The 15,290-nt window shown below is 43.3% G+C and overlaps 2 protein-coding genes across 5 annotated transcripts in view; one reads left to right on the forward strand and one right to left on the reverse strand.

The window, feature by feature from the left end:
* The window catches only part of TOMM34 (translocase of outer mitochondrial membrane 34), an 18,233-nt gene extending 14,513 nt beyond the window's left edge, over window positions 1-3,720 (reverse strand). Inside the window, exon 1 of the mRNA XM_029917955.1 lies at window positions 3,714-3,720. Within this exon, the coding sequence (XP_029773815.1) occupies window positions 3,714-3,720 (7 nt within the window). The remainder of the gene's footprint in view (window positions 1-3,713) is intronic.
* A 1,158-nt stretch (window positions 3,721-4,878) lies between these two features.
* The window catches only part of STK4 (serine/threonine kinase 4), an 88,847-nt gene continuing 78,435 nt past the window's right edge, over window positions 4,879-15,290 (forward strand). For 3 of the 4 annotated variants that reach the window (XM_029918460.1, XM_029918459.1, XM_029918458.1), the window contains exons 1-2: window positions 4,879-4,983; window positions 10,042-10,122. In XM_029918460.1, coding sequence (XP_029774320.1) covers window positions 4,949-4,983; window positions 10,042-10,122 — 116 coding nt within the window. In that variant the 5' untranslated portion in view covers window positions 4,879-4,948. Of the gene's footprint in view, window positions 4,984-10,040; window positions 10,123-11,263; window positions 11,446-12,109; window positions 14,255-15,290 lie in introns of those variants that run through there. The other variant, XM_029918461.1, reaches the window with a different exon arrangement.

Genomic DNA, 15,290 nt, shown 5'->3' on the forward strand with positions numbered 1-15,290 from the left:
GAAGCCGGAGTTTTGCCTGAGATTCTCCCGGCCCGGCCCAGGCAGTGAATCAGGATTTCTTTAAGCCAATCCCAATAATCTCACTCCCTTTTGCCAGTGATTGGTCAGGGGTGGACATGACCCTGATGTGGCCAGTGATATTACGGGATGTCTGCTGGGTGTTCATGAGAAAGTTTTCCCTCTCACCTAAGAGGTACAGGACTTCAAAATAACCTTTTCTCCTTCTTCTTCTCCTTCTTCTTCTTCTTCTTCTTCTTCTTCTTCTTCTTCTTCTTCTTTTGCTCTCTTTCTGCTTTGGGTGTTGCTGGGTCTAGGATATACGCCTGGACATGTACTCATTTTTTGCAGTTGGTAGGCAATCGGCACAGGTACGAAAAGCCAACGTACTGAGTAGGGTGAGAGGGGAAGGGTGGAGTTGACACTGTCGCCACTGAATCACCCCTGGGACCACTGACATCTGGACTACTTAATAAACAACAAATGCGGAGGTCCCTTAAGCCACTGTTTACATGTTTTCTTTCAGTTGCTTGGAGATGGGTACATTCTAAATGGTACACCAGACAAGTATGCCTGTGGCAAGTCATATTTCCCAAAGATGAGGAAAACAGTACTTTCCAGCCCTCCACTCACTTCCAGAACTTTGCCACTTCCCATCAAGATGGAGTCTAGGTCAGCTCTCTTTGAAACTGCACTGGACTTTGGGGCCGCCTCAACAGTGGCAATGATATTATCTACCTTCCAAAGCTCTGCCGTTAAAAGGCACTACGGCTCCCTCTTGGCACTCCCTCACAAATATCGTTCAGAGCCCAGCCTTTCATCTGTGAGGACATACAAAAACACAAAACAAAAACAGAGAAGGCCCTTCGACCGCCAGCACCGACTTGTCAGCCATGTGAGTGAGGCATTTTGGAGAGGATTCCATCCAAACGGTACCTGATCTGGACTGACACCAAGGGAAAGAGATGAGCCTTCCCTGCTCAACGATGCTCCAAGCGCAGATTTATGAGAGAGAACCAGGACTGTTTTATGCCACTAGGTTTAGGAGTGGTTTCTTCTTCTTTTCAAAATTTATTTATTTTGAGAGAGAGAGCAGGAGCACAAGTAGGGGACGGGCAGAGAGAGAGAGAGAGGGAGAGAGACAGAATCCCAAGCAGGCTCGTACCATCAGTGCACAGCCCAATGTGGGGCTCCATCTGAGGAATGTGAGATCAAGACCTGAGTCGAGATAAAGAGTAGGATACTCAACCGACTGAGCCCCTCAGGCACCCCTGGGAGTGGTTTCTTACACAGTAATTGATAACTGGCAACCCCTTCCCATAATGCTGCCTATAAATGCAGGGCTGATAAAAGCAGCATTGAAGGAATTTCGGGGAGGGAGGAGTAGGGGAGGGGCGTCAGAGGGGAAGTCTTCTAGGACAAAGTGATCTTTTTTTCTTTTTAAATTTTTTTAAGTTTTATTTTTGAGAGAGAGAGATAGAGTGGAGGAGGGGCAGAGACAGAGATGGAGAGAGAGAATCCCAAGCATACTCCACACTGTCAGCGTAGAGCCCGATGTGAGGCTTGAGCTTACAAACCATGAGATCATGACCTGAGCCTAAACTAAGAGTTGGATGCTTTAACCGACTGAGCCACCCAGGCGTCCCCCGTCTTTTTTTTTAAAGTAGGCTTCATGCCCCATGTGGAACCTGACACAGGGCTTGAACTCATGACCCTAAGATCAAGACCTGAGCTGAGATCAAGAGTCTCACAGTCAACCGGCTGAGCCACCGAGGGCCCCCAGAGGTGACTTTCTGAAAACAACTTTACTGAGAAATAATTCACTAGCATATAACTCACCCCATTTAAAGTTGAGTGCAGTTCAGTGGCCATTATTATACTCAGAGTTGTGCAGTCATCACCACAATCAATTTTAGAATTTTGTCATTACCCCATAATGAAACCCCACCTCCTTAACTCATCATGCCCAATTCATCTACCCCCTCACCCTCAAGTCTAAGGCAACTACTAATCTACTTTCTGATAGATTTGCCTATTTTGGACTTTTCATGTAAATGGATTCATATGAATCTTTTGTAATTGGCTTCTTCCATAGAGCACAATATTTTCAAGGTTCATCTATGGTGTAGTGTGCATCAGAAATTCATTCCTTTTTATGGCTGGATAGTATTCTGTTGTATACATTCTGGGTGTCCACTTTGTACATTCATCAGCTGGTGGATGTTTGGGTTCTATCAATCTTTTGGCAGGAGGTAAGTTTTTGACATTAATATTTCATCTCTTTGAGTTAACCATCTCATCAAAGTCATATTTAGTACATATTCAGTTTTCATGGGGAAAGAATAGATAGTACAGTCATGGTCTTCTTAATGAGGTAATATACACAGATATTGGACATAGTTTTTTATTGTTGTTTGAACACTTCTTTTCAGGGTTAATTGATAGTTTCTTTAAATAATATCTCTGCCTTCCTTGGTTGAGAGACATTGGCAAGTAAAGATGTGTCATAATCAGGAAAATCTTACATTTTGCTTAACAGGGCCAGGCACAGCCAATACTTTTATATGCTGATTTCAAATCACCAACCAATTAGTCTTGGAGAAAGAAGTACAGACAGCATCGTAATTTGTCAATTTACAGTTCTGAATGCTTTTCATCTCAGGTGTATCAATCATGATCTAACTTGAAAACACACTCTGAGTAAGGCTACGAAGGGATTTGAAGTAAGAATTTAACGGGCACCCAGGTGGCTTGGTCAGTTAAGCATCTGCCTCTTGCTTCTGGCTTGGGTCATGATCTCGGACTTCTGTGAGATGGAGCCCCACATTGGGCTCTGTGTTGACAGTGCAGAGGCTGCTTGGAGTTCTCTCTCCCTCTTTCTCTCTGTCCCTCCCCTGGGACTCCCTCAAAATAAATAAATATTAAGAAAAAAATAACTTAATTGAGGGAATTAATTTGATAGGTGACAGAGGAGCCAAGATGCCAACAGGGAACAGTGAGGGAGCTCACGGGAAGGCAGTTAGTGCGGAGGAGCTACTCTGCTTCGGACCTGGAGAGAAGGAACTGGTGATATTTACTGAGTTCAGAAGCTGCGGCAGAACAGAAGCTAGAGCCGAAGCTAGAGCCGTGTCAGGCTCCTCTAGGAGGAGCTAGAGAGAAGGTTACTACTGGATTCTTAATCAGCAGCAAAGAAGGGAGAGAAAGACTCTGGCTTCTCTCTCAGTTCTGCCCTCCACTGAAAGCAGCCAGAAGTCAGCTGACATGGGAACCTGGGAAGTGAGCTTGCAGGGTCGGTCTCCTCCCCAGGATTTCTTAGGTATGACATCAGACGTATGACTCATAAATGAAGAAAACTGATAAATTGGACTTAATAAAAATTAAAATTACTGTTCTTCAAACGAGATTGTTAAGAAGGTGAAAATACAAGCCTCAGAAAAAGTTTGCAAATCACATGTCTGATAAAGGACATGCATCCAGAATATTAAAAAACTCTAAAAAACAATAACAAGAAAAACAAACCAATTTTAAGGACAAAAGACTTGAACAGATCCTTCAGAAAATAGATGACAAGACCTTGAAAAGATGCTCAACATCATTAGTGCTTACAGAAATGCAAATTAAAAATGGTGAGTCACCATTACATGCCTATCTGATTGGCTAAAATTGCAAAGACTGATCATACCAAGTATTGATAATAAAGAGCAACTGAAACTCACATAACATGGTTGGTGGAAATGAAAACTAGTGTAATCACCTTGAAAAACAGTTTCTTAGTACATTAAACATGTATCTTCTATGACTCAGCTATTTCTTGGATGTATTTACCCAAGGGAAACGAAATGTATGTCCACACAAACACTTGTACACAAATGATCATAAGTTTAATTTGTAATAACCAAAAACTGGAAAATGATTAAGCCATTGGGCTCTGGGTGGTCGTGATAGCTAATGGTACACCTAACAACTTCTAGTAATTTTTTGTATCTGTACATGGCCCATTTTCAATCTGATTCTGGCCACAGCTCCTACTTCATCTCCTGCTTTTCCTTATTCATTCTGCTCCCAAACGCCAACTTCTAACACAAGTCTTTGTCCTTATTGTTCCCTCTGCCTTGACTACTCTTTTAAAAAAAAATGTTAGTGTGACTAGGGGTACCTAGCTGGCTCAGTAGGTGGAGCATGTGACTCTTGATCTCTGGGCTCGGAGTTGCAGCCCCATACGGAGTGTAGAAATCACTTAAAAATAAAATCTTAACAAACACATTAGTACGACACATTGTAGTCACAACTTTTTTTTCGGTGTTTTCTTTTGCTTTTGAGCTTATTGCCTTTCTCACTTGAATGTTCATATCCACGAGGGCAGAAACTTTCATTTTGTTCGCTGTGCAGTTCCCAGTACTGTGCTTGGCCCAGAGCAGATGCTAGATATATACTCAATAAATGCCCGTTCGTTACAGCCAACGCAGAGTTTTCCTGGTCCTACTAGCGGTGGTTAGGTTCTCACATCACAGTTTTCTATCATTTATCACTATGTTAATTACCAATCTAGTAACAATCTCTTTCTTCTACATTGTAAATTGCAAAAAAGGTAGGTAGGACTCCTTTAGATCTTGATTATTGTCATGTACCTAGAGCCTAGCACCGCGCCAGACACGCAGACCTCAGAAGCACAGAAGTTACCAGTAACTCCGCACCGAGGCAGCATGGCCCACCGGCTCCGCCCCGCGCCGCAAGCTCCGGGCTCTCTGGCCGCGCCCCGCGCACCACGTGACTCAGGCCCGCACCACGTGGTTCAGGCCCGGTCCTTGCCGCCCCGCCCCGCTCCCCGGGCCGTGCGCCGCTTCCGGTGGGGGCGGAAAGCGGAAGTGTGGGAGGGTCTGCGGGGCGGGCTCGGGGAGGACCCGGGGGAGGATGGAGCAGTGAGCGGGTCTGGGCGGCTGCCGGCAGCGCCATGGAGACGGTGCAGCTCAGGAACCCGCCGCGCCGGTGAGGGGCCGCTGGCCGAGAGGCAGGGGGTGGGGAGAGGGAAAGGCGGGAACTGGCAGAGGGGAGGCACTGGGTGCGCCCCCGGAGGGGTGGACCCGCGGGGCGAGGCGATCCGGCTGATGGGCACCTGCTGAGTTCGGGGGATCTCTGCCGGGAGGGGGTCCGGCAGAGGGGAGCGCGCACCCAGAGGAATAAACGTGGGGCTGGTTGGGGAGAACGCATGCCGTGGGGGGACATCCTGGCGAGAGGGAACCGCTGCCGAGAGTCGTGGGGACAAGTTGGGGAGAACACCTGCTCAAGGCGGGGGCTTTTGGGGGGAGGTTGTCCTAGGAAGGATTCATCGAGGTAGCGAGGGATGGGGGGATGCTGAAGCATGATGAGAACCTAGCGAGGTCCAAGATCTGGATCAGGAACAAGCAGAGGAAGACTGGGGACTTTCTAATGGAAGTGGTCCACCTGACGGGTGCAGTGGGCAGGATCTGATGAGGGGAAAAAGCTTTGCGCCTAAGGCGGACGGCGTGCGGAGAGGGGTTGAAGGTCCAGCAAGGGAAGGCTTCGTGGAAAATTTTCTGGATAGCGTCCCTACCCCAGGATGATGATGGCATATTTCATTCTTGATGTCCAGTGCCTTCCTGGCTTCCCTCATGTTCTCCTCAGCTTTTCAAATCCGCCATTGGGACATAAATAAGGAAATAAGAGGATGTTTTCAAGATGGGCAAATTGAGGCCAGAGGAGTTGAGACAGAGTCCTGTGTGTTTCCTTCTTCGTTCCAGAGCTGGGCCGTGACCTGACCAGAGTGGGCCCTTTTCAGGCCTCTGTTGTTTTGTATCAGCTCTAGGTTCTACTGCTACCTGGAATTGTTTAAGTCCAGATCCAGGAGGTGACCAATCCTAGAAAGTCTGAACTCCCGGGCTGGTTTTAGTTGTATCATTGATTTGCTCTGTGGACCCCAGGGTCTTATGTCAGCCTCCTACATCTGGAGAAAAATAGAGAGCAGAGATCAAGGGAGTCCTTCTCCTCTGAGGTACTGTGTAGTTAGCTTCTATTTTCACAGAGACCTCTGACTTCCTGCAGCAGAGTGAGCACTGAAGTAGGAAGTGTTCAGGGTGTGGGAGTGTGGGGCAAAGGAGAGGTGAAGGGAAGGGATCGGCAGCCTGGGCTGCACACTTAGCGTTTGTTTGAAGCATGCAAACACTGCGGAAGGCAAATAGCTGGTTGGGGTGGACTCATAATTCACCCCACTGTGGTGTGCTGAGATGGAAATAATAATGATTCTTACCCAAACGGCACCTGCTGGGAGCCAGACACCGTTCCCAGTGCTTTCCATGCCTCCTGATGAACCACATGAAATTGACCTATAAAAAATGGTAATTTCGTGTGATTCAACTTCTCACGACTCCTTTGATCGTCACAACAACCTAGGAGGTGGTTATCTGCATATTTCTGTCTCACAGGTGATCAAACTGAGGCACAAAGAGTTTAAGCAAATTTTGGGAAGTTCCACAATTAGTAAGGGGCAGCCCTGGATTTTAAACCAGGCGGTCTGGTCCAAAGTCCATGCTCTTAACTGCCTCAGTCTGCTGCTTCTGTGGAAGGACCCCAGTTCCACAGGGCCTGTGTATGTTAGCAAGTATTTGCTGAAACGCCATCGTGATCCACTTATAAATGTACACAGGTTATATTTCTTTTTGAAATATATTCATTGTTCCTCCGAGGCCTTGGTTTAATTGAAAAGAGGATTAGGAGTCTGAGTTTTGTTTCTACCTTTGCCTTGTGTTACATAAGCTTGGGCAAAAGTGTCAACAGTTGTGCATTTTGGCATACTCACTCCTGCACCTTTTGAATTTTAAGAAATTTATTAAATGTGCAAGAGAAGAGCATTGCAGGGCTGAATTCTTGAATGAGTGGTGCTTTCCTGCTCATCATAACCAGTGGAGTGCCTCATCAGCAGATGAACTTTATTGCTTGAATTTGTTAGAACTGCCATGTCCATTTCACAGACTGGGTGATTGAAACTTAAAGAAATTTATTTTCTAGTAGTTCTGGATGGAGGCTAAAAGTCTGAGATCAGGGCGTCAGTTGGCCTGTTTCTTGGAGGCCTCTCTCCTTGGCCTGCAGATAGATGGCTGTCTCCTTCCTGTGCCTTCATATGGTCGTCCCTCTGTTGCTGTGTCCCTACCTCCTATAAGGACACCAGTCATATTGAATTAGGGCCCACCTATATGACCTCATGTTACCTTTATTACCTCTTCAAAGGCCCTGTCTCCAAATAAAGTCACATTCTGAGGTCCTGGCATTTAGGACTTCAACATATGAATTTGGGAAGGGGGAACATACTGATTTTATTATCATTTAAAAAGTCATCAATTTATCTTAAACATTTGTTATAACCGTATCAAATTCTAAATGGAAAGAGGGATAGGTATATAGAAATAAAACGAGCCTTACAGAAGTTCTAAGATGGGAGAAAGAGGCTTGACAGTTAGCCAGACGTGTGAGTAACTACTTCATAAATATCCTTGTTTGTCTTTGGAAAGATACAGGTGCCTTGTCAGAGACTCAGTTGGCATGTGTTTCTAACAAGGGATTGCATTCTCAATGCAGGAAATCCTCTCTGCGTTCATGAGCTTGACATTTGTGTGTGACTGAGTGATGAGAGATTAAAGTCGTTGGCTTATGTAGGAGTTTATGACTTTTAAAAAAGTGAATTGGTGTCAGATGATAATAGTGTGGTGGAGGATGCAGAGAGCATTTCTGGGATGCTTGGCTGTCCACGTGGCCATCTGACTTAGGAGGGGAGCATCTGCCGGTATGTGGTCCACGGAGGCTGTGCTGGCCAGCCCTGTTCTTTTATGAGCAAGCAATGAAACTACTTGTGACTTGGGGAAGTCCCAGCTGGGAGCTGAATCATCAGTGGGGGCTGTTTTGTGCTTCTTCCATGAAGATTTATGGTATAAAATGTCATGAAGAGTCACTTATCAAATGATTTCCCATAGAAATCTGACTTGTTGATAACCCAGTAACCCTTTTTAGGGTGGAATTCTATTCTTTTGATAACTCACAAGGATTGCTGATAAAAGTTTAGGATTCCCATCATGACATTGGTTGATCCAATGAGGAAATCTTTATTGACCACTAATGGGTCGTCAGGCACCAGAGAAATGAAAATCTGTTTAAGCCCAGATCAAAAACAAACAACCCCCGCCCCTTCAGATTGTCTGAGCAGGTATATAAGTTGGTCCCTCAGAGGATTATCAGGGGCTTGCAGCTGTTTCTGCCGTGGCAGTGGCTGCTTCCTTTGTTATGTTGTGGCCTCAGAGTAGTTGAAATCGTGAGTTTTGTTTTTTGCAGACCACAAAGCCAACACTTCAGCGGAACACATTTGATCTTCCTTTATATAAGCTGTTTAATTATACTTGAGAAATGAGGTATTGTCCATTGTTTATACAGTTATAAATTCAGTGCTTCCCCCCCCTCCCCGCCTCCCTCGGTTTATGTGATGTTCTTTCTAACTTCTGAGTTCACAGACATTTCGCTTCTGAACTTTTGGAGTTTCACTTCAGCCCTTTTTGTTTTGAAGCTAGTTTTTATGATGTCATTGGAATTTAATGTTTAGGACCTTTTGGTTTTCAAAGGTCACGGTGGTCATTTTGTTAATTTTTAAGTTGTGGCAATTACTTGGAGCATTTCTCCATTTCTCTAGTACACAGTCTGACATTTTCAGAATTATAGAAGATTGCCCTTTAGAGATCAGGGCTTATGGGTAGATACATTTGATGTGTTCAGGAATTTCTTGTTTGTCTTTTCTTCTGGTTTTGCTATTTTCTTCAGGAAGGTGTGCGTATGTGTGTGGTATGCACGTGTAATTCAAGTCTTTTCTTGTAAAAATTGGTATTGTCCAGCTAGTTTAAACCTTCTCTTTACAAAGAATCTCCAGTGTTACTACTTCCATATTTCACCATTTCCTGAGCTCTCTTTTCTTTGTTGTCGCTTGTAGTTTCAGGAAGCCATTGTGTAGAAGATGCACACATACACACATACAAATCCCTGGCAAGCTCCTTCGTTAAGCCCATTAATAATTTTCAGAGGTCTCAGAGGTTTTAAAAAATATTGTTAATTTTTAACCTCCCATGTTTGTTATTTGCCATGTCTAACATAGTCTGAAGAATCATCTGGAAGTTATAAGCACCCATATGTCTTTGAGTTTTGGGACTCATCAGAGGTACCTAGCTGCTCGTGGAGGAGTCTCTCCGAGACTACTTGAAATTCCTAGCTGCGTAGTTATTTTTCACTTTCGATCATGTCTAAGTGTATACCTTCCCCTTTCTGTTTCTATGATACCTGTGGAATCCCTGTGTTTTGACTGAATTCCCCAAATCTTGCTAATGGAGGGCGAGAGTCTCTGTCTTCCTTGGCCTCCGGTCTAAGACCATGTTTCAATTTATAGTTAACCTTACATTAAACATCTTTTTTGAAGAGATAGGCCATTTTAACTCCTGGAATCTCCAGATTTAAAGGTTCCCTCTAAAGCTTGAACCACTCTATGGCATTTTAGCCACATGATGATTCATTTTCTCTTTAAATTCTCCAATGATGGGGAACTAGGGACTTCTTCAGGCAGTCTAAACCATTTCAGAACAACTTCTATTGTAAGAAAATTTCTTATACCTGTTGAACTGAAATCTGACTCTTGGTGCTGTCTACCCTCTAGTCCTGATTATGCTCATCGGAAGGAGCCAGAACATGTGCAGTACTTCCGTAGAACCACCCTTCAGCGTCCCTTAAAAGTCTGTTAGCTTGGGATGGCTGGCTGGCTCACTCAGAAGGGCGTGGGACTCTTGATCTCAGGGTTGTGAGTTCGAGCCCCACGCTGGGTATAGAGATTACTTAAAGAAATAAAAAACTTAAAAAAAAGTCTCTTAGCTTGCCTTTGATATTTACTAGTAAAGACTTTGTAGAGAGATCCCTAAGAAGCTAATTATAATATAAATAATGTATTTTGTGGTCTAGCTACCGGCAAATAAAATGTATCTTATGTTTTTATTTCTTCACTCACAGGCAGCTGAAAAAGTTGGATGAAGATAGTTTAACTAAACAGCCGGAAGAAGTGTTTGATGTCTTAGAGAAACTTGGAGAAGGGTAAGTGTACAGGACATACAGGTAGACCAGTAGGTCCCAGTGTTTTTCTTCCCCCAACACTGGAAGGACCCGCACTTTCTTATGTCAATAATTCGTACCCCTACGGAGGAGGAAGAGGAATGTTATGTGTGGCACTGCTCTGGGTGCGAGGACGGTCAGCTTACAGGTTGAAGTGCCTCTTTTCTCTTTCTCCCAGTCCCCATTGTAGACAGATTCAGTGAGTTCTGGTCTTTCACACCAACAATATCTATTACTTTCTCTCTTATAGAATCCATGGGTTACATGATTTTATCTGTGTAACAACACTGCTAGGTTATACTTCAAAAATATTTGTTAATCATACCTTCTTATCTGGTGTTCATAGTTTCTGATCAATATGCAATAAATTGTTTCAATAAAAAATGAAGTTCAGCATTTTGGTTTATGTAGTTTGTGAAATACAGTGAATAAATCAAGACTGTCACTACCTTTATAACTTCCAAGAGATTGAAAATCCCAGATTGGGAACTAGTTTGTCTTCTTAAAGTCCAGATTTGTGAATGAGTTTATAAAATACTGCTGAAATGGTATTTAGTAGTGGACAGTGGCCGCCATTGACTTTCATGATGCAGTAAAGGGTATAGCATAATTTTTTGTACCTTTATGTATTTTGTTCATTGTACCCTTATCTATTTATTTTTCTATAATGACTAGACATTGAAATGTGAGGGACATCTTTTCTTAAGTTTTTGTTGTTAATTTTTGAGTAGGTAATCAATAGGATTCAGAAATCAAAAGCTAAGGGGTATATATAATGAGTAAAATACACATTCTACTTCTGTCTCTCAGCCACCCAGTAGCAATCAGTATAATGGTTTTCAGTGTATCTTCCAGGGACAGTTTCTGCATAAATAAGCAAGTACGTGTGTGTGCGTGTGTGTGTGTGTGTATGCATGTATGTGTATGTATGTATGTGTTCAGTCTCTTGAGAGTGCTTCTAGTTTAATAGAAGACCTGAAACATTAACTTTTAAAATGTCTATTTAAGTACTGTGTGCTTCTTGAAGTCAAGGCTTCTATGTCTTATTTTGGAGTTTAGTGTTGATTATGTCTAATATAGGTCAGCAATAATGTTAAACCTGATTGTGGATTACATGGCATAGGTTTTCATGGATTGCCTCCTTGTCAAAAACATTAGTCATCTTTTTGTAAGTTGGAGAAATATTCTTTGGAATCAAACAAGACGTCAAGCAGAGAAGGGAAGTAAAAGGGGACACCAGCTGTGCTGTGAACAGAAAGTACAAGATGAGTCTCAAGACTGCACGTTGACTTGGCACCCTTAAAGGTATGGGAAAATGACAGTCCCTCTCCATCTCTTGCCTGCCCTTTTCAGCTTGGTGTCCTTGCTGTTTTCCTCAAGGAAATGAGTCTAAGGCCTTTAATCTAACAGTGCTGACAGGTTATGCTTTGAATAAGATAAACATGGTAGGCATAACTGAATATGTAAGCAACTCGTTGCTTTCAGTTTTAATAGAAATGTGTTGCAGTAGTAAGGGTATAGACTCTGAAGTTAGATCTGCCTTAAAACCTTTGCTCTTCTGTGTTTTAGTAGCAATAAATGAGTGAGCTTGAGCAAATTAATATTTTGGAGCTTCATAAACTTTGGCTATATAATGCAGATATTAGTATCTCGCTTGGGTTAAGTCAAGTATTACCTGAGGTAATGGGGGTAAAGCACTAAGTACAGTGCTTGTCACAAAGTAAGTCCTCAGTAAGTGACAACTATGATTATTTTATGTTTATCAGATGAAGCATTTTTCAGGCTTTACCATGTCAAAGTAAAGTTAAATCTTAAATCTTCCAGTATCTTTAGGTGTTCTTGAAGGGAGCTCTGTTTGGGTTGATTGGGTTTGGGGAACGCCAAAAGAAAACTACAGACAGAGAATGTATCAGGAGTATGGCGTAAGGGAAAACTAAGCTAATTATGATTATTTTTAATTGTCTTTTAGACCTATGCATGTCTTCATTGAGGAACTTGGAAGTTTCCCTATAAAGATGGAACCAGCAAGAAGATTCACATAAAGCTTCAGGTCTTCCTCCTCGTGTTGTCACCGTATCTTTCTTTTAAGTGATACTGCAGATGCTTGGATTTTTGTCATCATGGCTGAATGAACTCGAACAAGCTTCATTTACTAACAGAATCCTGAAGGAAGACCTTAGCTGCCCTTAACTGTCTAAACACAGACTGCCATGCCATCCTTAAACTGTTCTGGAAAATGAATAGATTGCGAACACCCACGGACCGTGTCTTGTGAAATGAGCTTTGGCCGACAGCCTGTGTTCTGGAGGCCGTGGTCCTTCTGTGCACGGAAGCAATGCAGTGGAGCCGTGGCAGAGTAGAGCCAGAGCTCCAGGCCGGGACGAGCAGGCCGTGCTTGGAGAGTGTTTTGAATGCCAGCCCAGCACCTTTTTTTCCTTCTGATATACTTACAGTTTTACACTTTGACTCACTGAGGTTTTTATCGTGGAGTGATAACAAAAACATCTTGCCCATGGTTTCATAGCTAGTGAGTGGCATTGTTAAGACCTGTATCTAGTTAATTTGGCTTCAGATGCTGTATTATTTCTGTTTTTTCCAAATTGGTCCTTGCCTTGTATGGCTTGTGTGAACCCCCCCTTCCCCACCATTTTTGTTCTCTGCCAGTTAAAATTCACCGTAGTTTTGTGGGAGGGAATGCGGTCTTACGGGACCGGCATAAAGGAGAGCAGTTGCTGAAGCCTTCTGAGTTCTCTTCTGATTACGGAAATGCAGTACATGGGGTCGTGAACCTTAGTTGTTTATATGAGCTTTCGGAGTATTCCTGGCTCTCAAGGCAGCATAGGGAGGCATAGAGAGTATTCTGGTCAAGATTGCTGAGTGAGTACATGCAGAGGTCTCGCTTTCCATTTCAAACAGATAAAACTAATGAATGAAAATTAAAAATTTTAATAAAAGGACACATGGCCAGCTATGGACCAGGGACGGAGAAGGTGTGTGACAGTGAGAGGAGAGTACAGCTGGCCCTGTCCTTGTCAGGACATTGCAGGGGGGCTTCCTGCATGAGGTTGTGGGACGCATGAGGCTCCCCTTCTATGAGCTGAAGCTGAAATAAATTTGCCCAGACCCCACTAGGAAGTATCCTTTGTCTATGGCCTGGGGAGAAAGTGGAAGTACTGATTGGACAATAGGAACGGGCCTGTGCCTGTATTCAGGTATGGGATCTAGAGAGGCAACAACTGCCAACTTCTAGCGGAGGGCCAAGTTTACGTTGTACAGCCTAGATGACGGGGCTGAGAGAACCATGAGACTATCATGGCATCATGAACTGCTCATGGCGGTTAGCTGTGTGTGGAGGAAAATCATTCGAGATAAAAGGAAACTCATGCAGGGAAATCTGCTGCCATGAGATGATGAGCAGAACTAACAAATGGGAGAATTCACATCCAAGGAAATAGAAACAACGGAGCAATCTCGAAAGGGATTTAACATGTTTGTTTTCGGTTTTCAAAAAGAGAAGACTCAGAATAACATCCTTGAAGAAAGAACACCTGCATATGAACATGCGCAGTCAGCTCCATGAAAAGTAAAGTTGGGAATCTTGACAATGAAAACTATAATGAGTTCTGGAGGCCCAATAATTTGGATAACCAGTAAACTAGACAAGTTGAAAAATCTCTGAATGGAAACATTGAGATGAGACTGATCACAAAGTCCAGGACAGAGAAACATGGTGTTTGAAATCAAGAGGATAACGTGGATTGAGGAGGTGCAGTATGGGTCCAGCAGGAATTCTAGGAGATAGTAGAAAAGACACAGAGGAAATAGATAATGCTGAGAATTTCCAGACTTGCAGAAAAATGTGTGCCTTCAGATCAAAGAAGCTAATGAAGCACCAAATAAATCAACTAGTTATATTATAGTAAAATTGTAGAATGTTAAGGATAAAGAGGAAATCCTGAATACTACCAAAAGAGAGATTACCTATAAAAAAATGATAATCCGATGATAGCCAACTTCTCAGCAGCAGCAGAAGCTGAAAAGCTGCAGAAAAGGTGCTGAGGGAAAGCCATTGTCCACGGATTCTGTATCCAGCACAACTGATTCCAAAGAGGAGGTGATATTAATACAGACATTTGCATACATACAGAATAGTGTATCGAGAATAACTTTGGATGAAAGTAACAGAATACCTAACTAGCAATGGCTAAATGATACGGGCATTTAATAACTAAGTAATAATAAATCTGGGGTGAAAGATTCCAGAATGGTTAATTGGCTTGATAGCAGGTTAGCATTTGTGTAGTTCTCTATCTCAAGATGGCTACGTTACTTTCCAGCATCATGCCTTACGTAATAGTAATCAGAGTAAGGAAAGGAAGTGGCACGTAAAAATGGGCCTTCTTGTGTGTTACTCTCTGACTTACCAGGGAAGAAAGTCTCTCCCAGAATCCCTTTGGCAGAATCCCCCCCTCAAATTTCACTGGCCAGAGCTAGGTCATATGCTTACTCCTACCGCAGTCACCAGCAGAAGGAATAGGAACACTGAGTGCTTGGACCACTGTGTTTGATCCCCTGGGACTAAGCCTTTACCACCCTAATGAAGGAGAAGTTTATCCTTGTGAGGAAGAAGGAGCAACAGTCAGGCTTCCACACATGGTCAGGGGTTGCCTTTCTCTGCCCCCCCCCCAAATTGTGACCTTTAAGAATTATTATACTAGTTTGGCAATATAAGGGCTTCTGATGGAATGGAAATTTTTTTCTTAATTTTTTTTATATGTCTTTATTTTGAGAGACAGAGACAGAGATTGAGCTGGGGAGGGGCAGAGAGAGAGAGAGAGAGAGACAGAATCTGAAGCAGGCTCCAGGCTCTGAGCTGTCAGCACAGAGCCTGACGTGGGGCTCAAACTCACGGACTGTGAGATCATGACCTGAGCCGAAGTGGACGCTTAACCGACTGAGCCACCCAGGCGCCCCTGGAATGGAAAATTTTTATGTGTTCTGTGTAGACTGTATTTTAAGTTTTATGTTACTCTCACATTGAAACGGTTCTTGAGCGTCATTTTGGAAGCTAGGGCACTCAGCTACTTTGATATATCAGGTGGCCCTGTGATGTTGATGTTTTTTTTACCAAGACACTGTGAAGAAACAAG

The sequence above is a fragment of the Suricata suricatta genome, chromosome 12, assembly GCF_006229205.1.
Source record: "Suricata suricatta isolate VVHF042 chromosome 12, meerkat_22Aug2017_6uvM2_HiC, whole genome shotgun sequence".
Classification (NCBI taxonomy): Eukaryota; Metazoa; Chordata; class Mammalia; order Carnivora; family Herpestidae; genus Suricata; species Suricata suricatta.